Source organism: Trichophyton rubrum, assembly GCF_000151425.1.
Source record: "Trichophyton rubrum CBS 118892 genomic scaffold supercont2.6, whole genome shotgun sequence".
NCBI lineage: Eukaryota > Fungi > Ascomycota > Eurotiomycetes > Onygenales > Arthrodermataceae > Trichophyton > Trichophyton rubrum.
This window is the reverse complement of record NW_003456423.1, coordinates 838,419-861,583: the sequence shown is the minus strand read 5'-3', so window position 1 is coordinate 861,583 and position 23,165 is coordinate 838,419. Positions and strand designations below refer to the sequence as shown.

Here is a 23,165-nt window from a genome sequence, read left to right as displayed (position 1 = left end):
GTCTGCTTGTTGTGTGTGGTGACAGAAAGGGAGATTCTTTGCCGGGTGTTTAAGAGCCTTTTATATTACTATCGGGAGCTATTTGCCCTGATTTTCCCAGGCAATAATTCTCCTCAGCTGTGAGAGGATGGATTCCCCTTCCAAGGACGAATTGGTATACTATGGAGCCTATACCATCTCTACTACCTCCCATCCAACATGACTCAGGCATTCCAATGGCTACACCCGGCCCTGATCATTGCATCCTTTTCGCCGCTGGAGCTCGTCTAGGCTGTGAGCTAATGCTATGTAGGACTACGGCACCCCAGGACTAACATATTTTGAGCCATGGAACAATCTTTGTCTAGCACTGTGCACGCCTGGTTGTCAACCACCTAATACTGTCATCTTGTTCCACCCGATGCTGGCTGGTAGCACCAAGCCAAGTTAGCCCGGAATGAACCTTTCGGAGCATAGTAAAGGTACGTCACCACAAGCTCACTATGGTTCGGTCGAGCTTCTGCAGCGGTAGCAAAGATGACATGATTACGATTAAGGATGGAGGGACCTGGATCTGATAGGTGCTGCATTGTCGGTTTTCGGACGAAATGGTTGGTCAATGTTCCACCGTCGTCGGGTTGGACGTGCGTTCCACGAGGTTCATAGCTGGCAAATCGAGAGGCCTCGTCCACCGTATGTGACACCATTGTTCACCAAACGAAAAAAATATCGCTGGTTACCATGAACTCGAACACTCTAACCCCTCAATTGGGCCTGACTATCGCTAGTCTCCGTCTCCCCAGGGAGTTCCTGGGATGCCTATTATCCGCACCCATCAGCCTGCAGGAACATGGGAGCTAACCATGGCTGTGTAACCCGCGGTTAAAGATGGATGGGTATGAAAGTACCTATCTGCTCGTCTATATATCCGTATCTATACTTCATTATCTTGAAGAGTCTCTTTATGAAAATTCTAGGAACAGGTTTTGGGGCATTTTAACACATGAAGACGCCTCCAAATCCCGGGAAGGGATGACAGCAATCTATCTCCTTAAAAGAATCTATATTCGGGTCACCACATTACTTCTGTGTTGCTTCAACTTCCCCTCCACGACCAGGCAAGCGGGGAAGAGATTGATCTGTGACTCCGTTATCGAGAGGCAATGGTCAATTTGAAAATGGTGGAGCCAACAGATCATGGCCACGACGGCGGAATACCACCACTTTTACAGAACCTGAAGGTATTCTCCAGCTCTCGACTCTTGTGCCACTCTCTAGGTATCGGTCTTACACAGATAACTCAGAGCGGGGGATGAGAGGGGAAGATTCTCAAGCTGCTCGAATATTGCTTCCTCTCACTCGTTGTTCATTTGGTGAACAATGCACCGCATTTTCAGTCGACCTTCAGTTATAGATAAAGGACATCTTCCCTCGATAGAAGGATGGGAAGGGTATAATCAGCAATCAGCAGCAAATTCACCACCCCTTTTAGCTGGTTTCGTCAACTTCAAGAAAGCATTGTCACATTTACTTCTACCTGCTTTCCAAAATGAAGGTTTTTTACGCAACTTATCTTGTTTCCTTCTACATTTACCTTTCTTTAGTGACAGCCTCTCCAGTTCGTCCTGGCAGCACAACCCTAAGCCCTGTTTCCGAGTCTCAAGCCCGAGCTTTCAATGCTCCCCGTGCTAGAAATGTGACTTCCGAAGCTGTCCCAGTTCCATTATCAACTGGAGCTTCGGAGACTGGCACAGAGGAACAGGCTTCAAGCGAGGCTGCTCCAACTCAGGCCTCTGCTGCCCTCTCTGAAGGCCAGGCGACCCCCAAGATATCTGCTACTGCCACTGAAACCCAAGATGCCACTGAGGCACAAGCTACCTCTGAGGCCCAAACTACCTCTGAGACCCAAACTACCTCTGAGTCCCAACCTACCTCTGAGACTCAACCCCCCTCTGAGACGTCTGTCTCCGTTACTGAGATGACATCAGCTGCCCCTGAGATGACTGGCACCGCCACTGAAAACCAGGCAGCCCCTCAGACGACTACTGTAGTTGCTGAAAGCCAGGCTGCCCCCGAAATGACCTCGGCCGCCTCTAGAATGGCCTCCCAGTCTGAGGCCTCCCCAACTCAGGCTGAGGCTAGTCCTCAAGAGACTATGGGATCTTCACCTTCATCTTCACCATCAATTTCAGAAGATGGCCCCAATAGCGAAACTCACCGTGTCCACAAAGCTAGTCCTAAGCAGGGTAATCTGTGCAAGACTGGTGATTCTTACTGCTGTGATGAGAAGGATGGAAGTATGTTATCAACTCATCCAGTTTCCACCATTTACAGCCCTACGCTAACTAGTATGTTTCCTTAGAAAACACCTGTATCAAGTCTAGGACAAGCTGCGACCAGAAAGTTATCTGTTGCAACAACGACAATGGCGTAAGTTACCGTCTCGCAATTTGTAGCTATGGTATCAATGATATCTGTGTACTAACCCCTCTCAAATATAGTATCAATTTTGTATGGGAGATATCAACTTCAACATGCCAATCACCTTTAACATTGATGTGGACTTGGATTTCTAAGCTTGTCGTTGTATGAAGATACATAAACATCTTGTCGCTCTTTTGTCCTCTATTTTTTTCCCTAGGATATCCCATGCCATCTTTTCAGTCCCTTAATAATGCTGATAGCCAGCTGATGGGATGTGTTTCTAGAAGAAGGATTTAGGGTCCTGCTCTAGTACATTGCAGGTGATATGGATTCTCACTCCTTATCAAGCTATTATTTAGAGAAATATAACAACTCTTCTCCTTGCCCAAAACAGCCCAATTACCAGGTCGTAACCATCTATATCATCTTCTTCTCCAAACACAATAGCAGGTAGGCAGGTTGATTACGTGCCACCACGACCGGGAGAAGGAGTCAACGAGGTAGCAGTACTGGGATTGTCAGATGAAAACGCTTTATATGTAATTAAATAGCCACAGGATATCTCATATTTTTAAAGTGCCATCCCAAATACACATAGCTGGCCTCATCGATTTTCTTCGGACCTCCGGACCTCCCCTGAAACGATGCTACTCTTATGCTGAACGGTTCCAAAGCTGATGCTCACAGCTTTTACCCAGGTAAGATGAGTAATTAAGAGGGTCATATAATGTCATATACTTTGTGGAACGCTTTTCCTTCTTCTGTATTAACCCCCAGTAGCCTTAGCGACTAGAGTGCCGCCACCTCTAGAAGAGAAGATACCCATAATCCCGAAAACGACATAAAACAGTGCTAGAGGGTATGCGACCAAGAATCTCATGCCACGCATTCGAGCTACGGCGCAAAACATGCCTGAGCTGCTGTACGTGCACCACCCAACAGCGGCGGTGGTAAGTAAGTAGCCGAATACGGTGTCCATGGGTATCAAGATTCCCACAAGGCTGGTTAGGACAAGGGGTAGGAAACAGTATCCCAACACGCTGGCGGAACGAGGAAAAGTAAGAGTCGATGAGAAATGGCCCCCTTGGGCCCCATGGCCGTGGCCAGCATCTGAAGGATTCATGTTCATGTTCATGCCTGTGGGGTCGTGGGACACTCCGTTTGTCGACGGGTCAAGGGTAGGTGACATCAGGCTGAGGATGAGGTGGATAATTACTGATCCGAAAACAGCTACGCCGTAGATGTAGCCGTAGAATACTTTGCCTGATAACAGGAGGAACGTTCCGTACAGCAGAATGTAAAGAAGGGCGCCATAGAGATCGTTATCGTCCATCAAGTGCTGGTCGATTCGTGCGAAGGGGTTTAGCACCGAGAGTGTCTATCAAGCATTGGATGTCAGTAAAGCAAAAACATGCACACGCACTGAATCGAAGCAGATGTGAGCGCCTACCTTCGTGCGTATATGCTCAAAATTTACCCCTAGTTCTTCAAGCAACGGGGGTTCATCCTCATAGCCTTCTGTCCCAAATGCAGCCAGCCATCCCATCCGTAACCCTCCTTGTTCACCCATTCGACCACTGACGGCATCAGCACCTCCACCAAAGCCAGCTGATCCGCCAAAGGACGCTCCTCCGCTGCCTAATGGCGGGTAGGCAGATGATGATGAGCTACCTCCATAGCCACCGTAGGAGACCTGTGCGGGCGTTGTATGTCCCGAGACCGACGAATATAAGGAAGGATAGAACTGTAGATTTTGCGCCGAGGGCTGCTGTGGAGGGACACCGTACGGTTGATGCTGCTGTTGCTGGTAGAACCCGGCCATGGTGGCCTTTGCGGTGAGGTTGCCACGAATCCCAAGGAGAGCGGGCGGTGGACGTGGGAGAAGGGGTCGAAGAAGGTAATTGTCTGTCGCACAGAGTGTACTGGGACTAAGCTGCAGGATAAATAAATAGAATCCACGAGTTATGCGCTGACCAAGCTGCAGAATGGTCGTTGCTGTCAAGTTCCAGACGTTGCTATCTTGTTACCTATTTATTTGGTTTTGGTGGAGGATGGAAAGTTGGATGGTCCGCGCCAATCAGTGGTGGATACTCTTAACTGAACGTCAAAGTTACAACCTACAAAGTGTTGATGGCGATGATGAATTGAGAATGGATTTCTATAGCCCTCTTTCTTTTTGTTTAAACATAGTAAAATATATGAATGTTGATACAGGTAGTCTACAAGAAGCTGATTCCGACTCCAAGCTGAAGGCCTTTTCTGCCTTCTTCTCCTTTCCTAACGACAAGCGGCAGCGAGAAGTTCAGTTCAAATCTGGCGGCAGGATGGGCATAAACAAGTCCTACTCCGGCAGCAACACTTGGGAGGCCGTTCTGAAGCTCGCTAAAGGTATGGAAGACGCTCTCCCGAACCTCGGCATGGGTAGTGGGAGCTGCACCGGAGGGTGTTTTCAGAGCAAGAAGACGGCCACCGTTAACGAAGGCTTGGAGCCGGAAAGGTTTGTCTGCGCCAACCCGGGGAAGAGGGAAGAAGAGGTTAGCGCTTCCAGCAGCATATACATCACCACCTAGCGCATCTGAGCCGCCACGAGGTCCGAGGCCACATTGCCTGAAGCCACGGACATCTGTTGGTCCTCCAAGTTGGAAGCGGTCGTTGATCCTCGAGAGTTGAGGCTTGGGGTCGGAGTCAAGGCCCAACGGGTAGAGGAGGCCGGCACGGAAGCTCGATGTGAAACTTATTCCGCAATCTTTCTTAACTAGTGGAATAGGGACTGGAATCGCTGTTTGAGCTTCCACTTCCGACTTCCAGAAAGATACATCTCCTTTCAAGGGACCCCATCCAGCCAGTTCGTTTAGAGTCTTTGCATAAAATCCTCTAGTGGGTAGAATAGGGTTATCCCGACGATCGTTAACCCACGTATGCGAGATGCTGGTCTTCACGCTATCTCCGGCGTTTTCACGAACGCCCAAAGACGCATCGGTAGCCAAACCGGTGACCTGGCGCCAGAAGCCATTGAGAGCCAGCTCTTGTCGGTGGCCATGGCCATTCAGCCACCGGAGCTTGGTCCAGCCGCCCTTTAACACCTCTTCGTGGCTTGACCAGGGTTTCTTTGTATCACTCGCGACGACACCGGTCTCCCATCGGAAGTTGGGATCACTAAGAATCGGGGTTTCGAAAATGGCCTGGTAAGATGACCTCGTGCGCGTGCCAAGGGAAGCATTGAGATTCAAGGTTTCTGCACCACCAAGGATATTTCTCCAGAGGACGTTTGCATATGCCGATCCTTCTGCGTTTCCAAGGTCGGTTCCGGTTTTCACAAGAAGCCTAGATTTCTCTTTGGTAGCAAGATATATGCTGAGGTCGGTAGGAGTAGTGCTTGGGTCGGTTTGTGACGGCTTATCGAGGTGAATCCCAATTGGATGTTCGAAGATGTCTGTTGGTAGAGATTAGTGAATATTCACATAAACCTCGAGATGTATGAAGATTTTGAGTAAGCTTCGAGACCTACCGAATTGACTTAGCCTGTCTGTGCATTTTGACACCTCCTCCAGAGTCTCGGCCAGGGTAAGTGTGCGGTCTTTATTTTCCTTTAGCAAAGGGCTGAGAGCCTTCTCGAGAAAGCCTCGTCTCGTATGCGGCGCATTGAGGACTTGGACGGAGGAGATGGTGCATGGTAGGGTCGAATTCTGGTCAATCTGCATGCCAGACGAAATCAGTCTAATGCCACAAAACAAGCATAATAACAGCCAGCACTGACCAATTCAGCAAGGCGAGCCTGGGCCTTCTGGTAGATGTTGCTTATCCGCTCATTGACAGCTTTCTTGCGCTCCTCCAGCACCTTTGGGTCCACCTCCGGGTTTCGAAGCCGGTCGAAGATCTATGCAAATAAGACATAAAAACATGGTAAGCCGGATGGTCCAATCGAGTTTCGCTTCCCCGGGGCGAACCAACAAACCTCATCTCCGCCGTTAGATGAAGAAACCATTGCGGCTTCTGCAGCAGCTGTCGACTGGCGTCTGTCAAGGGCCGTCAACCTCCTCGATGCTCCCTTTGAAGCGCTTCTTCGTCCTTTTTGCTTGTTCTGCAACTTCGCGGCTTCAACTTTCGCCAGTTGGAAACTAAAGCAGCATCACGTGAGTATGACGACGGGAAGGTAGAGTCACGTGCCGTGGCTTGCATGGAAAGAAGCAGCGAAAAAGCATCGAAAACATCGAAAGATCTTCATCTTCTTCTCTTTCGGCATCAGCATCAAGCATCAAGCATCAGCAGCGGCATCGGCGCTTTCATTCCCCTTATACTAGTGCTTTGTCCCCGGCGGACTAGTTGACAGGAGCTTCGTCGGCTGCAGTGCAGGCTCCTCCGGGTTGACAATTCTCAACGCTGCTCGCGTTTTTCGTCTCTTGAGGACGCCCCTTAAACTACTACTCTTACTGCGAAAGAGACAGCCCGACCAGCCAGAGATACCGCGCATCATGGCCACCAAAGCCGCCACCAAGCGAGTAAGTATCTGATGTATCATGACAGACCCATTAACGGCCATGCTAACGGGAAATCCCGAATTCTAGCTCACCCGCGAGTACCAAAATATCCAAAAGAACCCACCGCCATACATTGTTGCACATCCGTCAGAGTCCAACATACTAGAGTACGTTTTGCAACGCTCTTTTATTTCATTTTGAACGGGACAACCCCCCCGGCCTGGTCCTCGCCAGATTGAGCTTGCCGGCTAACTCGATGGAAACGCATAGATGGCACTACATACTTACAGGAGCACCCCAGACACCGTACGAAAATGGCCAGTACTGGGGTACACTAATATTCCCGCCTGAATATCCGTTTGCGCCCCCAGCGATAAGAATGCACACGCCGAGCGGGCGATTCATGCCATCCACACGATTGTGCCTGAGTATAAGCGACTTCCACCCAAAGTCCTTCAACCCGGCGTGGGAGGTGTCGACGATCCTGATCGGACTGCTATCCTTTATGAACAGCGAGGAGATGACGACTGGGAGTGTGAGTGCCTCCGATACCGAGCGCAGGTTATTCGCCGCGAGGTCAAGGTGGTGGAACTCTACCGGTGGCGGCTCTTATACAAAAGCCGTTCCTGGCGTCACGTCAACGATCAAGGGGATTGCGAACATCAAGGCCGGAGACGGGGGCAAGAAGTTTCGAGCCGAGTGGCCCGAACTGGACCAGGAGAACTGGAAATGGATGAAGGACAGCCGGGTTGATCTAGCGACGGGACAGATATTACCCGACCCTAATGAAGCCTTGTTAGCCGAGAACAGCAGTAGCGGCAACAGTAGCGCCTGTTCACCTGAGACGAATGCTCTTCGGCGCAGGCCTGGCGGTGGGAGTGCCACAGGGTTAGGGGTTGTTGTGGAGGGTGGACAGAGGGCGAGAGACGCCGGGGAGAGCTGGTTTCGAAGAAATAAAGTATGGATATGCATCGGCCTGGTGCTGGGGTATGCACTCTTATCACGACTGTTCGACGACCTCCGGGCCTGGTAGATCTCAACATCAGCCGCCCATCCGGCAATCTCTCCACACGCACACGCACACACGCACACAACACATGCCATTCCTTGGCTTCTGCCCAATCGACAGACCTCTCCCTCCATCAGCAGCCTGTCGACACCACTCATAGCATTCTTGTTGGGGGCCGGCCGGCTACATGTGCAGAAGAGGCTACGCCCGCATCCATCCACAAAATAACAATAACATACGGAACGGAAAGACATGAAACAGACCCTGAAGCCTGACTGATAAACATCCTCTCTTGGCAGCACGCTTCTGATAATTCTTGATTTTTCAACCCCCCCGGGCGTTGTGGCGCATCTCGGTCAAGAAGCTGTTTGAAACCAGGGGCCCATCCCGGCTGCGCATCATGTCAATCCGTCCTTCCGCGGAGTGTATCCAGCTGTCCGTTATATATGTATTAACCCAGCCAGGCCAGAGCCGCGTCTGGCTGGCCGCGCCCTGTCCCTCTTTGACAAACTAGTTAAGCTGTCGGTGTCACTTGTTGCTGTAGCTGCAAGACATCATCATCCTGGCGTCCCATGTAACTTCTTATAGATATAATATGTAACTGTTTGAGCTGGTGAAGCCAGAGCTGCTGTTGATATCAACCTCCCGCCCAAGCGTATCCATCTCCTCGCTGCCTGCCCGGCTGTCTGCCTCCATCCATCCATCCATCATCACCATATCATCAGCCGATGCTAGATGCTACATCAACGCTGTCCAGTGGGTCTCGCACCAGACGGGCCGGTCGAAGGCTAAAATAAAACCAACGACGGCCCTCAAAACGAAACCATTTTTTAATATTTGGTATCTTGACATATATTTACTTTATATATCTTATTGCTATTACTTAACTCTCTGCTGCGTAATCTCTCTCTCTCTCTCTCTCCCCCTGGAAGCAGAAACAAGGGCAAGCTTCTCCCTGCTAGATAAACAACGGCCTGGAACCGGCTTATACGGGCGCCCAAAAGGCGAATCCTGCTTGCTCAGCGCCAGCTGCGACCTTCGCCCTTTTGGCCCCGTTTCGCTCGCTTTTTCTTTTCTTTTCTCCAGGTCCTTTTTGCTTTTCGATGAAGGCCGGATAGGACGCTTGAAACGGCGTGTGCTCGTACACTGCGTATAAATATCTTTTATGATCTAGCGCGGTCCTGGCAGTCGATCACTCATGTCGACCATCTAACCAGACCCTGCCAGCACCGCCAGCGAGGCGCCAGAAAGCACGAGACAAAGAAAAGCGGAAGAGAAAGCAAGAAAAGAAACGACGGCAAAGGCGCTCTCGGCCTCCCTCTGAAGCCGGTTGCAGGATGGCTCCTCCGAAGAGTCCCATCATCGTTCCCACTGGCTTTGCTGCGTCGCCGAACTCCTCCTCGTCTTCCTCATCCGGCGGTGGTACGCCTCCCGCGGCTCGCCCACGGCCGTCGCCAGGTACGTTCAGTTGGCCTGTTGGCTGTGGCTCCCTCATGTCGTGTGCCCTCTCTATCTCTCTCTCTCTCTTTCGCTTGTTCCTGGGAGCTCGGCTATGGATTTGATGTTCATTCAAGCATGGCTTTTGTCGTAGCCAGACTCATTATTTTCGTCTTGATAGAGAAGAAAATACGAGTCTGGGGGGGGGGGGGGGGGGGGGGATGTCTTTTTTTAGAATATCACTTGCTAACAAGGCATTCCAGAACAATCGCTGGCTCATGAGCGCCCGTCGTTCACCTTTATCGGGCAGGATGATGAGGCCGCCTTGAAAGGGAGAAAGGGTTCTGATACCCGCAAGATGATACGGTCTCACGTAATGCGAGATGTGCGTCGTCGAGAGAGAATCGCCGGTCTCAAGCGAGTCTCAAAGAAGACGTCCAAGAAGAATGAAGCCGGAGCCTCCCCTTCTCCTTCTTCTACTTCATCATTATCATCATTATCATCATTATCATCAACAACAACAGCAACAACAATTGCTGTCCAGAGCCAGACAGATGACCAGGAGGAGTCTGCAACAGACGCAGTCGCAGGCGGGAGGCCGCCGCCCTCATGGGTCTTATTTACGAACAAGGACAAAACCAAGGTGCTCTATATATTCAACAACCCTCTGACGACCGCTGTATACCAAACTTTGGATCCGATGGATACTTTAAAGGGTTTTGAGGGAATAGGCCATGTCGTCAGCAACCTGGTATACTATAGTAAGTGACATGGCCTCACCGTCGAGTATAGATGTGCGGTGAAGCGAGGAAAAAAAAGTCTTACCACCCGATTATAGTCAACCACTGCCTCATACCCATGACTTTCCCCATTGAAGCCAGAAAAGAAACAGAGACAAAGAAACGGCTAGCCATAATGAGGGTTTCGGCTCTTTCATCGTCTGCTTCGTTTTTTGCCCAGATGACCCTCAGCGCCGCGCACAAAGCCATCTTTGAACAGCATCATTCAATATCGCTGGCAGGCTCCGATAAAGAAGAAGCTATGCTACTAGACCCTACCTACTACGTTATGAAGGCCAAGTGTATAGCAGAGATGAACCGGAAACTGCAAGACCCAGACCCGATGAAAGCAGTCGATGATACTGCAATAGATATAGTGACAGGCCTTATATCTGCAACAGTATGGCACTACTCCCTGATTTTGTAAGACCAACTTGTCTAACACCTCACCTCGCTATTGAATAGTTAACACTAGGTTTATTTGAAGAAGCCAGAGTTCACTGGCAGGGCATGAAGAAAATAGTTGACTTCCGTGGTGGAATTGTAAGAATGGCTACGCAAGGCTCCCGTGGCATAGGGGCCGTTCTAACGTAAGTATATTCTCTCTTCTATGGGCTGTATATAGGAGCTGCTGCTAAACTAACCAACCCACAGGTGTGATCTCAAAGCCGCATACACTCTATTAAGCCGCCCAATATTCCCCTTGGCTTGGGAGCCTCAAGCCCTTCCGCCTGAAGTCAGGGAAAAAATCGAACCTCCGCCAAACTCCCAACTACGTCACCTTACCAAAACATTATGCGCTAATAAACACCTTAGCTCCAAATTAATCTCCCTGATGCAAGAAATCCGCCATGTTTTTTTCTTTGAAATTTTCAACCGTACAGATGCCTCAGGACTTTCGAACATAGAATATGAAATGTTCCTCATGAAGGCCCACGAGATGGAATACGAACTTTTAGACTACCCTTACCGCGAGCCGGAGGCCGAGGGTGTCTCAGACAAGGATATATTAAAGGAAAACCCAATAGAGTCCGTTGCTCGGCTCACTGCCCTATCCTACTTCAACTCCTGCTTCGTTGTCTCCCCGCCTGAGTTTGGAACCGGAAGGGCAATAACAAAGCACCTGAAAGACGCCCTTGCTAAATGTGTTGTGCAACCACTATCCGAACAGTCACATGAAGATCGCTCCTTGCTGGCCTGGGCGGCTTTCATCAGCATTTCTGGCGCGTGGGACCAGACGCTACGGAAATGGCTGGTGGAAGTACTGCACAATATCATTGTTTTACAATACTGGCGGAGCTGGGAAGAAGTTGAGTCTGTGATGCACGGATATCTTTATGCTGGCCAGCTACATGGCCATATTTGGAGGAAAGTATGGTTCGAGGCTCAGTCTTTCAGCTCCATCTGCGAGATCGATGGATAAGATGTCCTGCGGTCCTAACTACTTGTAATTTTTTTTTTTTTTTTTTTTTTTTTTTTTTTTTTTTTTTTTTTTTTCCCATTTACGCGAGGATCTGTTATTGTTTTATTCCGGATCTTCTACACCGCCTGGCGTTCAAGTATATACCACCTAGAGCTTTGTTTTATCCTCACTCAGCTATTATGAGCTTTCGATTGATTTTCTCGAAGTCACTCATTTATGTCTTGCTCGCAAGGCCTATAGACGACTTAAAGCGGGCTTTAAATTGTATTATAGATACAATATCTATCTAATAAGCTTTGAACTTACCTACTCTAGTATATTAGTTACTAAATACTATCTTGGTTTAAAAAGTAATGTATTAAGTATTAGTTATTTATTTTTGGTAATGTTTTTATATTATTGGGCTAATAATATCTATAACTAATACCTAAAAGACTTACTTAACTTTCTTACTATAGAGGTAGATTTCCTAACTGCTAAGCTGTCTATTTCTACTAAATGACGAAAAATTTGTCGCATTTTACTATGATCTTAGCCAACTTGGAGAGATCTAGTTGCACACGGCCATCGGCGCTCTCTGTAGGTAGACCTCAGGTATTCTACCATCTCTATCCAAATTGGAAATTTTGAATTCACGATGATTAGTTTCAACAACAATAACGGGATATCCCTTTCTGCCTGAATAATTCATGTGTAACATGTTAGGTAGTTCCGGTTGATAGCTATTAACTAAATCTTAATATTCAGTATATACACACGAGTTTATCACAGTAAGTACTCATACTTCCAACGTTTCTCTATCACCCTATCCTTTAGGAGTTCCGGCCGTCTCTTATATGAACACCGCGGCGGATTTCGCCTAATAGAAGCACAAGAAGGAAACGAACGGCTTAAATGTCGCTCTTCTGCCTATAGATATAGGATGGGCCCTAAGGTCGGCGGCCTCCATATTGAGATCACAGGTCTCAGCCTTCCACTTGCTCTAGCGACCTTAAAACCCACTTCCAAAGTCTGTCATCAGCTACAAATATGCTCCCGCTGCGTCGTATACCTTTATTGTCATTCTTGCGGTACCGAGATGTCCATTCGGAAACTAGGGTCAATTTCCTCGATACTGCCAGCCCAACTATGTCCCTCTGAAAGTAGGCTGCCTCACCACGCATTACGCGGTCTACAGGTTCATCGTCTTGTTTCATTTCCTCATGCTTTTTTACGTAGCTATCCGATCGCTGTTGTGATTGAAAAAAAGTCGAGAAATCCAGGTTATTTTGGTCACTTAGTTGCCAGATCTCTTTGAACTGGGAGTAGTCTCCCAAGGAATCAAGGCTCACTAGTCGATAGAATAACCAAAGGAATCTGCGACTCGGAAAGTCTCGTAGCTTAGAAAGTAACGTATCTCCCGTAGATATTGACTTACTTAGTCCGTCTTCAAAAGCAGCAATTAAAGGGGCCTCCAATTCGTCCCGGGATTGCGGAAGACCAGGAGCCATGAGAAGGACAGACAAAGGGACGGATGAGCAGAATGCCCAGTCAATGATGCACGTAATTGTGCAATCGTCATCCACGAATATATTGTTCACATTGAGATCGGGATGATGCAAGGTAAATTCAAGGTTAGTATCCCGGGGGCCTGCCGCCGTTCCTTTCATCGTCCATGTTGATGCTATTGCACGTAAAGAATGTCCAACTACCATGTAGTCGGTGCGATTATCAGAGCCGTCAATTTTTGAACCAAGAGTAACAAAATTATTCCACTGCTCGCACGCTCTGCGATATTCGCTATCATTATTATATCTCTTGCGGGTCGGCAGGGGCGCGAAGAAGCAGTGGTGATGAAGCTGGAGACACTCGGCATGCTGCAAAAATCCTGATACCAGGGCGTCAACGTATTCGTTCTCACAGCAGAATGGCCCCCGGGGTAATTCATCCAAGCTATCTCTGTTAAAGTCCACCAGTCCCCGTGATAAACAGCTCCCCACTCGAAAATGGCCATCTTCTTCCTCAAAAAGCGAGCCGATCTTCTCAAATCGGAGCTGAGAAAGCTGCCACGTTATGGAACCCAGTTGAGATAACACCTTTGCCTTTTCTTTTAACGATAGAGCCGATTTTTGTGACCCCCGTGGTTCCCACTTTGTGCTGAGAGGGGAGCCTTTGGCTTTACTCATTAAAATATAGGGTACTCCAACACTATTGTCTTTCGAGCAGCTTTTTGGCGATTAGCGGAATACTAGGAAAACTCCAAGATTGATCATACCTATACGCATAAACTTCTGGGACGGGTATGGCTGAATATGAATTGATATATTTTAACGTAGCTGCTTCGCTCGCTACTAATTTTTGGATTGTTGCTAGGGACCGGATAGCGCCATCATATCGTGGAGATCGAAACACCCATTCGACTCCATCGTCAAAGTACACGAACACTGCCCAGTACAAGCTGCCGCCTACTGGTACTTGAGTGACATCGCAACAGCAGCATCTCCCAAAGCGTAAAGAGCTTGCGAGCTGGCAGAGTGCATCGACATTGAAAACTGCATAGCGAAAGATGCTGAGAGGCATACTTGTGCTTTTTAGAGATCGCGGGACCATCAGACTAAATACGGAAGCCAAACTTAAGGTTATTGGATCGTCATAGGTCACGTGAGACTGTCTTATCAAACTTTTTTTATTTGCGACGAGGAAAAAAGATGTTCTGCGACCCTTATTGAACTATTCATCATCTTCATCTTCATCAAGGAGTTATCCATCATTGAAACCTTATAGCTCCTGTGAATTAGATCTATTTAGGGGATAAAAATGGGCTGGTTCTGGGCATCTGCAACACCGGCTGTGAGGCAGCCTGAAATTCCTACTCCGTCACCGTCACCTAGTGATGCCGCCCCCGTAAGCAACCTCCCTTCTACCTCCCAAATTGATGAGGAATACCTAACATATCTATACCAGTCTCGATGTCCCGTACAGCATGGCCAGCCCACGAATACTAATGCCACACCTACATCAGAAGGGTCATGTCCAATTCGAGCCAAAGATTCACCATTCTACGTTCCTCCATCAAACTCCGCAAAATCGCAAAATGCAACACCTTCGGCCCCTGAGCCTGAACAAAAGTCCGTCCTTTCAATGTTGAATCCGCTCAATTACATGTTTGCCGACATATCTCAATCTCGAGCACCGAATCAAACAGTCGAATTGTCCGTGGATCGAGAACCATCGTCCATTCCGCGTGGTGACAGCTCCGGCGCAAAATGGGAATATCCTTCTCCCCAGCAAATGTACAATGCCATGCTCCGAAAAGGGTACATGGACACTCCACAGGATGCAGTCGAGTCGATGGTGTCAGTACATAACTTCCTGAATGAAGGCGCATGGCAGGAAATTGTTGATTGGGAGCGTACCTTCTCCAAGGGTCTAGTTCAAGGCTGGCAAAAATGCAGACGTGGATCGGAAAATTTAGCCATGGACCTGGAGCGGGAGAGAATGAGATCCGGTGTTGGCGGTGGGATCGATGATGAGCCACGTCTGGCTAGATTCATGGGTCGACCACAGGACCTGACTCCCAAGGCTCAGTTTTTCCAGTTGCTGGGTAGAATATACCCTTCTAAATTTGGGTAAGCATACCATCATATATAGTCAAGCCTCTTTCTATGACTTTCTGGCTAACGGATTATTCCAGTACTGCTCCCCCATTCGACAGACATGACTGGTATGTTCTGCGCAAAACTCCACAGGGAGATAAGGAGATTCGATATGTGATTGACTATTACTCCGGCCCACCCGAGCCTACGGGAGAGCCTGTATTCTTCCTCGACATTCGCCCGGCCGTCGATACCCCTACGGCAGCGGCCGAACGGCTGCTGAAATGGGGAGGAGACATCTGGTGGCGTGCCAGCGGCGGAGCAGCCAGAGAGAATCAATAGATGTAAGATATAATATGCGGGTGAGAGCTGAACGATTCTGTGTATAATTGAACTTATTTAGATGTCTTGATATTGGCATGGGGTTGGAGTGGTGTTTGGATCGGTTGTTTAATGCATCAACGGCAAGTATGTTTGCTTTGGATATAGCTAATTGCTATGGGGTTTTTTCTTTGCATGCATCTCAACTCTGTAGGTTACTATCTTCTTAATCCCAGCGCTTATTGGGATATTTAGTTGAAGCATGCCCCGATCGGATATATGGAAATAAGAAACCATAATACACATTGTTAGACTTACAACTGTACTTATATTTTTATTCTATATGCTTGGTTTCATGGAGATATTTCTCAGTAATCACTTCATTTCAGGTCAAAGTCATCCAGGGTAAGTCGCTAGATTAATTGCTAGAGTTGACTTAGCTGAAGTTACAAAAGATTGTTGCCCCTAGAGGCAGCAAGGCGTTAGTCATTGCTCTCTGAACTTGATGTAGATAGTGATATAACTGAGGGTCTCATATCCGTGTTTGCAAAGGCACGTTGAAGAGGTTGCCTAGGGACATCTATTCCGTAGGGGAGACGTGTAAGTCCCACTTTCCCCGATGGGATTTGCGTCGGGAACAATAGGAAATATTGTATTATTATCCTGCAGATGCCAAATGAGACGTAGAAACACTGGCCTGTAAAGGGTGAAATGCGTGTAGCAGTATAATCAAGACAAGTGAAATGCGGCCCACCCTGTGCGCCTAAAAAGAACTTGATACCATGCCGAATGATTAACAGCTACTATCAAAATGCTATCATTTTCCCTCTCAGGATCATATCATTCACGCCTTTCTGAACAGCCTCAAATCTCACGACTGAACAGGATTCACTCTCCAAATGACTGAATAATGCAGCAAGTGTCACAAACTCCTTGCCGCATTGGCTTCGGGTGTTGGGACACCGATATACACTCTGTTTGTGTACAGGAGAGTTGAGATGCTGGTTCAGACCTCGGCGTAATTTAAAACAAGATGTACAAAGATAACACTGCCAGGACGAGCCATTGAAAGCTTGATCCGTGGCTGAATAATTGGAATTATCTTCTTGAAGCCATTCGATCTGCTTGAGGGTAAAGCGCCCATGCGGATCACATTCACGGACTTTTCGGAGAATGGTTTCCCGGTTCATGTATGGTGCGTTTGGGCAAGCAGCTCGTTCAAGATGATGTGCAAGGCCACTGGCGGTCGCGTAGCCGGTTTTGCAAAAGGGGCATTTGATGCCATTGCCTACACGGACCCTCGACCTGAGGTGCTGCAGCCATGGGAAATTGATATCAGGTCTTTACACCTCCCTAGCAGTACAGGAAAGTAGAAATAAGCCTTACCATGTTCAGATTATTCCGGTTCTCAAATTTCCTGTCACAGACCTTACAATAGTATTTATAGTGCCCGGCATCCTTCATGTGTCTCTGGACGGCCTCCTCCGACGTATATCTGTTTGTGCAGGTATCGCATTCGTAAGGGTAGTAATCTTGCTCCCAATGACCGACGGCATCCATGTGTTGGTTCGCCGCATGTTGAGTACGGAACGTCTTGTTGCAGACCTCACAATCAGAGGTTGGCGCCTTGTGGTCTGTAGCATCCATGTGTTGGTTACAGGCACGCCAGGTAGCGAAACGACGCGTACATGTATCGCATTCATAGGAGTCATCGTCGCTACTGTAGTAAGGCATTGCAAAGTGGGCTTCGAAGTGGCCAGGTATCCACTCTAGATGGGGACAGATTCACAAAGTATTTTGGGTCAAACAGTTTTCGATCCTGCTGGCCGTCGAGATAACCAGTCAGTCGACTGGTTGAAGCCTCTCCAAGCGTTGGATCTGAAGAGCCCCTGAGCAGATCACCCTTCAACTCTGGCGGGCGAATGAAACACATCACCTGACGACGCTAGTTGAATGGAGTCAAGCCAAAGTTGGTTGTTAGTCGAAGCTTGTGGTGTTTTGGAGAGTCAAGGGCGTGCGGAGGACAGGACACAAGTTGGCTCCCAACAACCATCGCGAGGCCGCTGATCAGTCATTCCCGTATACATTGAGAGGGCTCTGGTAGCATTGTGCCAAGTGAAAGGCCGCCGTGTCAGCTGGGAAGCGAGCTGGCCATGGCTATCAAGGTTCATGCTTCACATGTACCACTTGGGCTGCACGCGAGCATCCAGGATGCGGCGAATTTGCAGCAACGCGTACAGGCGCTGGCTGGCGGCAGGAGGCTTGTATAAAAAGCTCGCCTCTGCCGTGACCTCCAGCTTCCTTCCGTTCGTCGTTTCCTCATAGCATAGATAATAAGCGCCTTCTTTCCCTACAACAGCACATCACCAAGTCCATGGCGGCTCTTTCTTCGATTTCTGTGACTGTAGAATGTTGCACCTCTAGGGTTACTTCGTAGATGGTGACCCCGTTGCTCCTCCGGTGACAACAAGCAGTCACCTTCGGACCTAATACCCTTAACCGCGTGCACGTTGGAGCTTACACTCGTTTGCCAGTCCGTTTGTCTAGGCAAAGTTATATTGCACCGTGGCAATATACATAGAAGTCATTCGTTGTTCCTGTACAAAGCCGCTTCCACCTGATATTTTTTTTTTTAATTCTTTGTTTAGAGAGAATGGCAGAGCAGATCACCGGGGCCCCGAGGCCCGCCCGTCATCGCGTTCGCTTGATCCCGTCCCAGATTGACAAAGAATCGATCGCCAGTCCGCCAAAGGCTCGAGACAGTCCGCTAAAGCGACTAAGGAGTGATCTACGGACTTGTCTTCAGCTGCTCCCGAAGCTTCCAAATATCTTCCGGCCCTTGCGTGCTCCCAGGCCGACGGACGAACTATACCTCGGAAAACGGAGCGTACTAAACCTGGTTGGCTTAGTGTTCGTTTCTTTACTCGAAGCAATTCTCCTGCTTATCTCCTGCCTGTCAATTTTGTTGTTGCCAGGAGGAATTAGCTGTTGCCTATGTCTGGTAAATCTCCGAATAGCAGGTTGGGCCTGCGCCCCTTTCCACGGGCCAGCCATTTTTCACGCCGAGCTGGGTCCATATAATGCTCGGTATTCTACGGAGGAGCGTTGGATATTTATCAATGGGGTCGTAGTAACGTAAGGCTCACTTTCCGCTCCACCCGTTCCCTGTTAGTTGTTACCCCCACTTAATAACAAACTTCGACTGGTTGGGTATGTAGTTCTTATGGGCTGGAGCAGAATTGCAGACAGCTGGCCGAAATATTCCGGCGTCCTATCACGGGTATCCAAAATCGCACCTTCGGTCTTATTGGGGACTTGCTCGAATGTATCATCCAGCGGACGTTCTCGTATAATACTTACGACGTTCGAGTTGCATACGACTACCTCAAAAAGGTACTAGTCGACCCAGGAGTCCAGAAGGTCGTCCTGATATGCCATTCCCAGGGCGCGATCGTCGCGTCGTTGGCGCTGGACATGTTGTTCGCGGATCTGCCAGCTAAGCAGATGGCCAAATTTGAAATCTATACCTTTGGGTCAGCCGCAGACCATTTCAGTAATCCCTTGAACAACACTGGGACCGGAGGCGTGATCAGGCACATCGAACACTATGTCAATAAGAATGACCCCGTTCCTCAGTGGGGGGTTCTGCGTAGTCTAAGTAACCCCAAGAACAAGTGTGCTGGACGGGTGTTCATCTGCGGGGATGGCCGCGGGCACTTGTTTAACCAGCATTATTTGTCGCAGATGTTTCCCCTGGGAGCAGAAATATCACCCAGCAGAGCATGCTTCGTCAACCACACTGTTTCGGTCGACAAAAGAATCATGGAGGCTCGCCACCAGTTTGTCTGCCAGGAGGCTAAGAGGTTGACTCCCAACGGGGACGGCCCTTCGAGCCCAAGTGGGACCGCAGCCAGGGGAGCGATTGGCTTTTTAACGGGGATGTTAGTCAGGGAAGTGAGCAGGCTGAGCCAGTATATGGCAGGGAGGGAGCCAGATGCTGACCGTCCACCAGAAATGCGAGACAGTGGAAGGTTGGCCACTTCATCCAAATAACTAGCAACTCTAGTTCGAGTTCATCAGTGCCAGAGCCATTGAACCGGGTCCTTCCTGCGGGATATGGTTGGCTGTCTCAACAAAGGGGCCACTTATAAACAACTGATCGTGTTTCCCCTTGAGCTTGAGTCCATTTTTTCTTGTTTTTTTGCCGGCTAGAGTCCAAGTGCCACATGGTGATCCTTTTTATTTCATTCTTTTTTTTTTTTTTTTTCATTTTTCTCCGTGTCACCATCTCGCTCCAACCTCGGAAGGCCCCCCATCCCCATCCCCTGTACATAGACTTATAATATCAGCCCGTCTCTTTATAATAAATGGCAAATAGTCAAGTTTTCGCTTGCCGTCCAGCCTGGTTGCAAAAATAAACACTCGGACTATCGTATTGCCGGAAGTTTGTCCGGAGATTTGGCCAATCAGTATGCTAATTCTCCGGAAGGCCCACTTATTAGTCATTGCCCGCGCTATCAAAAGGGATGTACCTTTTCTCGTAGCGCTTGGGATGGGATATAGTGTTGGCGGGCGGCATGGAGTATAAGAGCGCATCTGTTGCCGAGGTGGCCTTTCTGGCAGCTGCTGACGCGGAACGGTCCCTTGTTTTGAAGTTTGAGTACTCCGTAAGCAAGCTGATATAGGATTACCTCCGCTAAGCCGGTGCCTGGGGGTTGTAACCTGTCATATCCTGACGGTTACTATCCACTGGTGCATGAAGATTCCTGAGCTAGTCGCTTATGCAACCGACCCGTAATCGGTACCTGGTTCCGCGACCCCAGGACTGACTATTGGCCCGGTCGCTGCGGAAAACTGGGCCCGCACTAACGCGGTCAACGGGATGTGTCTTTGCGATCCGTCATCCATCGTAAACACCGCACACGACACCGCAGATGGGAATGGGGATGCAAAACGTGGAAGCCGCCTCGACCTCCTGTCCGTTTCTGAGGATAAAATGAAATTCCAAACCCGCATCGCACTTGGTATGAGGGAGTGAGAAAAAGATCGCCTGTCTGCCCGAAAGGATTCCGTACCCCTTAGGTTTCTATTTCCCTTTCTTCCTTGCTTTCAGTTTTCAGTTCCCTGAGCTGCCTGCAAGGATAGTGAAGCAAGGTCGGGCAGCCCAAGCATGCGCAAACTCGCATTTCATAGCCCTCGTCTTGTCTCCTGCTAGCAGGGACCAAAGTAAAATCTTTGAGGGCGGCTCGCTATCGTAAGGAACCATTGGCCTGGTCTTCTTCTGGTCCGTAAGAAAAAAAAAAAAGAGCCAAAAAAGCAAAGAAAAAAAGAGCCTTCCTCAATTCCCGCGAGCCAACGTCGATGTGACAGAAATGCATGGCTATGTTTATGTGCCTTTTAGTTAAACTCGCTGCGCAGCCCACTCTCGATCCCAAGGCATCCCTTCCAAGGTTTCCTTCCCTCCACCCCCCCCATGTAATCTGTGATGGAACGAACCGAGCCTTGGAGCCTTGGAGCGGGATTGGGAGACTTATATTTAGGGCAGCCCATTCCGCAGTTGTCCCTGCGCAGGGCCCTTCTTTTCTTCTCCCACCTTCAGGCCGCACACAGCTTCTCTTGCTCTCTTGGACTCATCATGTAACCTCTAGGCCTCGCGGGCATGCCACTGCATCCTACACATCACAATACAAGAGGACGGTCAGCGGAGGAACGGATGACACAACCATTCGCTTGAACACAGATCTAGCAGACCTTCTTTCAATCTCTCTCTCTCTCTCTCTTTTCCCCCATTCTATCTCTTCTATCCTTTTTAACTCTCTCATCTGGCGTCTTCTCCCACTCCTCTGTCCATCTTTTGTTGTTTGTTTGTCATTATTTTCTTTTCTTGGTCTACTTCATGCTGCTTATGGCGCGGGAAACTCGCCGTGCCCCGAACAGTCTATGCCGTGCGCCGAGCGCTGCCGCACCACTTTTGACCCCTTTCCGTGGCACTAGCGCGACACCAACGACGTTCCTCCTTCTGCAGAAGAAAGTCCTGTCCGCACCACAAAAACGGCCTTTTCAACCGCCCGACGTTCACAAACCGTATCATCGCGGGAGGCTGGAGGCGACGAATCCCACACATACATCCCTCTCGTCCCGGTCCTGACGCCGGAATACTCTGCAGACCTCGAAGCTTCGTTTCCGGCGCGCCCAGAGCCGCTGTACATTCGCAAAACTTCGTCTCCTCTCCCTCAGGGCCGCATCCACAGCCATCGCCAGCAGTCTCACGAACAGCCGTCTCCTTTACTCCCCCTATTCAAATACACCAGAAGATCCCCTTCTTCGAGTCTCTGGAACCCGGTCAATTACATTCCACGCTCCGCCACTCGCTCGTCTCGACAGCAACGTACAGCTCTCACAGGCGATTCCCAGCCAAAACGGGACGCAGATCCGCTACTTACCCTCCCTGAGCGTCGGAGAATTCTCTCCCAGCGGTCCAGTGTAGCGAGTATACCTCTTAAGACAGACGTCGACGAACCTGACGCCGTTAATCGTACCAGCATCGGACTCCCTCGCAGGCATAGACGTGCAGATACTTGGGGAGCAATTGAAATGGTCAACTATTCAGGAGCTTCTGCAGGACAGAGCAATCACTTAAGGCCGCCAGAGCGTCCCTATGCAGTCAGAAATGGCAACCTCTTCTCGATGAATGGCAGTCCAGCTGCACAACAGCACCCAGATGATCCTCCAGAAACACCTCGACACGTTAACTCTCACCTGTCTATTCGACCGCAGACATTTATTGCCGTGCCCCCTGTAAACGTCAATAACGCCTCAACAAACCCTCAATCGCCTAGTGGACCCCCTAACGGTGACGCCACAGAAGAACTGAGCTGGGGACCAGCACATCCATGCTTTCCACATATGAACACCCATGTCTCCCTAAATTCAGAGGATTACGTTCATACACGGGTAATCCGGATACGACGGGACTGGATGGTCAAAGGAGACCTTGCACCTACCTTTTCCAACCTATACCCAGAGATTCTTGACCCACTCTTGGGCGAACAGGAGTTCCGAACTATCATCACCAAGATAAATGAGGAGCTCATCAATGCGTTTGATCCATATGCTGCGCGTAACTGGTTTGATGGGATAATGGGATTCCTGACTGGCTGGCTATGGGACGATCTAGGTGCCAGTCGCATCAAATCTCGAATCAAGGGGCTTGAAGCATGGATAGATAAGTGGAACCGTGAGGTTGGTGCTGCTGAAGGTGTCAAGATATGGGGACCCCGACGGACCGGATTCCTCTCCCTAGACATACAGATCCCAGACCCCAAAATTGGTATTGTGGAAAGCGATGCTGGTTCCGATCTAGGGACGAGAACTAGACCCAGCACCGCAAACACACGGCTACATGAACGACCGCAGCATTTGTGACACAGGATGAAGCTTGATTGGCCACAATTACCGTTCTCCCTCCGCACTCTTTTATCTTGCCCAACTACCGTTCTGATGATGCCTCATCTTTTATTTCCTTTTATGTTGATAGACCTATCGTGTGTCTCGCTGCATCTTTTCTATTTCGTATGACTTTTTGCCCTGAGTGCTGGTATCACTGCCTCCTGGAATTGGGATCTTACCGCCATACCTCCCGAGCCAGTGGTACTCTTGATATTCTATGTCTCTGTGGGAGGTATATCTATCTAATCCCTATTTTTATGTCTCCTTATCCGTTCCCTTCTTACATATACC

General features: G+C 49.1%; 11 protein-coding genes across 13 annotated transcripts; 6 read left to right on the top strand and 5 right to left on the bottom strand.

Annotated features, from left to right (window-relative positions):
* Positions 1 to 383: 383 nt before the first annotated feature.
* TERG_08872 (uncharacterized protein) lies at positions 384 to 686 on the bottom strand (the record flags this gene model as incomplete). Its single annotated transcript, XM_047749016.1, has 1 exon — positions 384 to 686. The coding sequence occupies one exon, from the start codon at positions 684 to 686 to the stop codon at positions 384 to 386; it is 303 nt and encodes a 100-aa protein (XP_047604470.1).
* Positions 687 to 1,528: 842 nt separating this feature from the next.
* On the top strand, positions 1,529 to 2,555 carry TERG_05732 (uncharacterized protein; the record flags this gene model as incomplete). The annotated part of the gene is made up of 3 exons (XM_003233812.1): positions 1,529 to 2,276; positions 2,342 to 2,409; positions 2,481 to 2,555. The coding sequence occupies 3 exons, from the start codon at positions 1,529 to 1,531 to the stop codon at positions 2,553 to 2,555; spliced, it is 891 nt and encodes a 296-aa protein (XP_003233860.1).
* Positions 2,556 to 3,169: 614 nt separating this feature from the next.
* TERG_05731 (uncharacterized protein) lies at positions 3,170 to 4,225 on the bottom strand (the record flags this gene model as incomplete). Its single annotated transcript, XM_003233811.1, has 2 exons — positions 3,170 to 3,781; positions 3,854 to 4,225. 2 exons carry the CDS (start codon positions 4,223 to 4,225, stop codon positions 3,170 to 3,172), a joined length of 984 nt encoding a protein of 327 aa, XP_003233859.1.
* A 397-nt stretch (positions 4,226 to 4,622) lies between these two features.
* On the bottom strand, positions 4,623 to 6,388 carry TERG_05730 (uncharacterized protein; the record flags this gene model as incomplete). The annotated part of the gene is made up of 4 exons (XM_003233810.1): positions 4,623 to 5,836; positions 5,912 to 6,098; positions 6,161 to 6,280; positions 6,359 to 6,388. 4 exons carry the CDS (start codon positions 6,386 to 6,388, stop codon positions 4,623 to 4,625), a joined length of 1,551 nt encoding a protein of 516 aa, XP_003233858.1.
* Positions 6,389 to 6,671: 283 nt separating this feature from the next.
* TERG_05729 (uncharacterized protein) lies at positions 6,672 to 8,589 on the top strand. Of its 2 annotated transcripts, XM_003233809.2 has the most exons (3): positions 6,672 to 6,902; positions 6,969 to 7,048; positions 7,152 to 8,589. In XM_003233809.2, the coding sequence occupies exons 1-3, from the start codon at positions 6,876 to 6,878 to the stop codon at positions 7,912 to 7,914; spliced, it is 870 nt and encodes a 289-aa protein (XP_003233857.1). In that variant the 5' UTR covers positions 6,672 to 6,875; the 3' UTR covers positions 7,915 to 8,589. The 2 variants fall into 2 exon arrangements, with proteins under 2 accessions (XP_003233857.1, XP_047606677.1); XM_047750023.1 differs by having other exon boundaries at positions 6,672 to 7,048.
* Positions 8,590 to 9,227: 638 nt separating this feature from the next.
* Positions 9,228 to 11,529, top strand: TERG_05728 (uncharacterized protein; the record flags this gene model as incomplete). The annotated part of the gene is made up of 5 exons (XM_003233808.1): positions 9,228 to 9,348; positions 9,591 to 10,088; positions 10,166 to 10,506; positions 10,572 to 10,696; positions 10,761 to 11,529. The coding sequence occupies 5 exons, from the start codon at positions 9,228 to 9,230 to the stop codon at positions 11,527 to 11,529; spliced, it is 1,854 nt and encodes a 617-aa protein (XP_003233856.1).
* Positions 11,530 to 12,494: 965 nt separating this feature from the next.
* On the bottom strand, positions 12,495 to 13,694 carry TERG_05727 (uncharacterized protein; the record flags this gene model as incomplete). Its single annotated transcript, XM_003233807.2, has 1 exon — positions 12,495 to 13,694. The coding sequence occupies one exon, from the start codon at positions 13,692 to 13,694 to the stop codon at positions 12,495 to 12,497; it is 1,200 nt and encodes a 399-aa protein (XP_003233855.2).
* A 631-nt stretch (positions 13,695 to 14,325) lies between these two features.
* On the top strand, positions 14,326 to 15,446 carry TERG_05726 (uncharacterized protein; the record flags this gene model as incomplete). 2 transcript variants are annotated; one of them, XM_003233806.1, is made up of 3 exons in its annotated part: positions 14,326 to 14,412; positions 14,473 to 15,137; positions 15,203 to 15,446. In XM_003233806.1, 3 exons carry the CDS (start codon positions 14,326 to 14,328, stop codon positions 15,444 to 15,446), a joined length of 996 nt encoding a protein of 331 aa, XP_003233854.1. The 2 variants fall into 2 exon arrangements, with proteins under 2 accessions (XP_003233854.1, XP_047606676.1); XM_047750022.1 differs by lacking the exon at positions 15,203 to 15,446 and having other exon boundaries at positions 14,473 to 15,141.
* A 785-nt stretch (positions 15,447 to 16,231) lies between these two features.
* TERG_05725 (uncharacterized protein) lies at positions 16,232 to 17,159 on the bottom strand (the record flags this gene model as incomplete). The annotated part of the gene is made up of 2 exons (XM_003233805.1): positions 16,232 to 16,738; positions 16,812 to 17,159. The coding sequence occupies 2 exons, from the start codon at positions 17,157 to 17,159 to the stop codon at positions 16,232 to 16,234; spliced, it is 855 nt and encodes a 284-aa protein (XP_003233853.1).
* Positions 17,160 to 18,078: 919 nt separating this feature from the next.
* TERG_05724 (uncharacterized protein) lies at positions 18,079 to 19,559 on the top strand (the record flags this gene model as incomplete). Its single annotated transcript, XM_047748487.1, has 2 exons — positions 18,079 to 18,335; positions 18,644 to 19,559. The coding sequence occupies 2 exons, from the start codon at positions 18,079 to 18,081 to the stop codon at positions 19,476 to 19,478; spliced, it is 1,092 nt and encodes a 363-aa protein (XP_047604469.1). The 3' UTR covers positions 19,479 to 19,559.
* A 1,771-nt stretch (positions 19,560 to 21,330) lies between these two features.
* TERG_05723 (uncharacterized protein) lies at positions 21,331 to 22,850 on the top strand (the record flags this gene model as incomplete). The annotated part of the gene is made up of 2 exons (XM_003233803.1): positions 21,331 to 21,370; positions 21,451 to 22,850. 2 exons carry the CDS (start codon positions 21,331 to 21,333, stop codon positions 22,848 to 22,850), a joined length of 1,440 nt encoding a protein of 479 aa, XP_003233851.1.
* Positions 22,851 to 23,165: the final 315 nt, after the last annotated feature.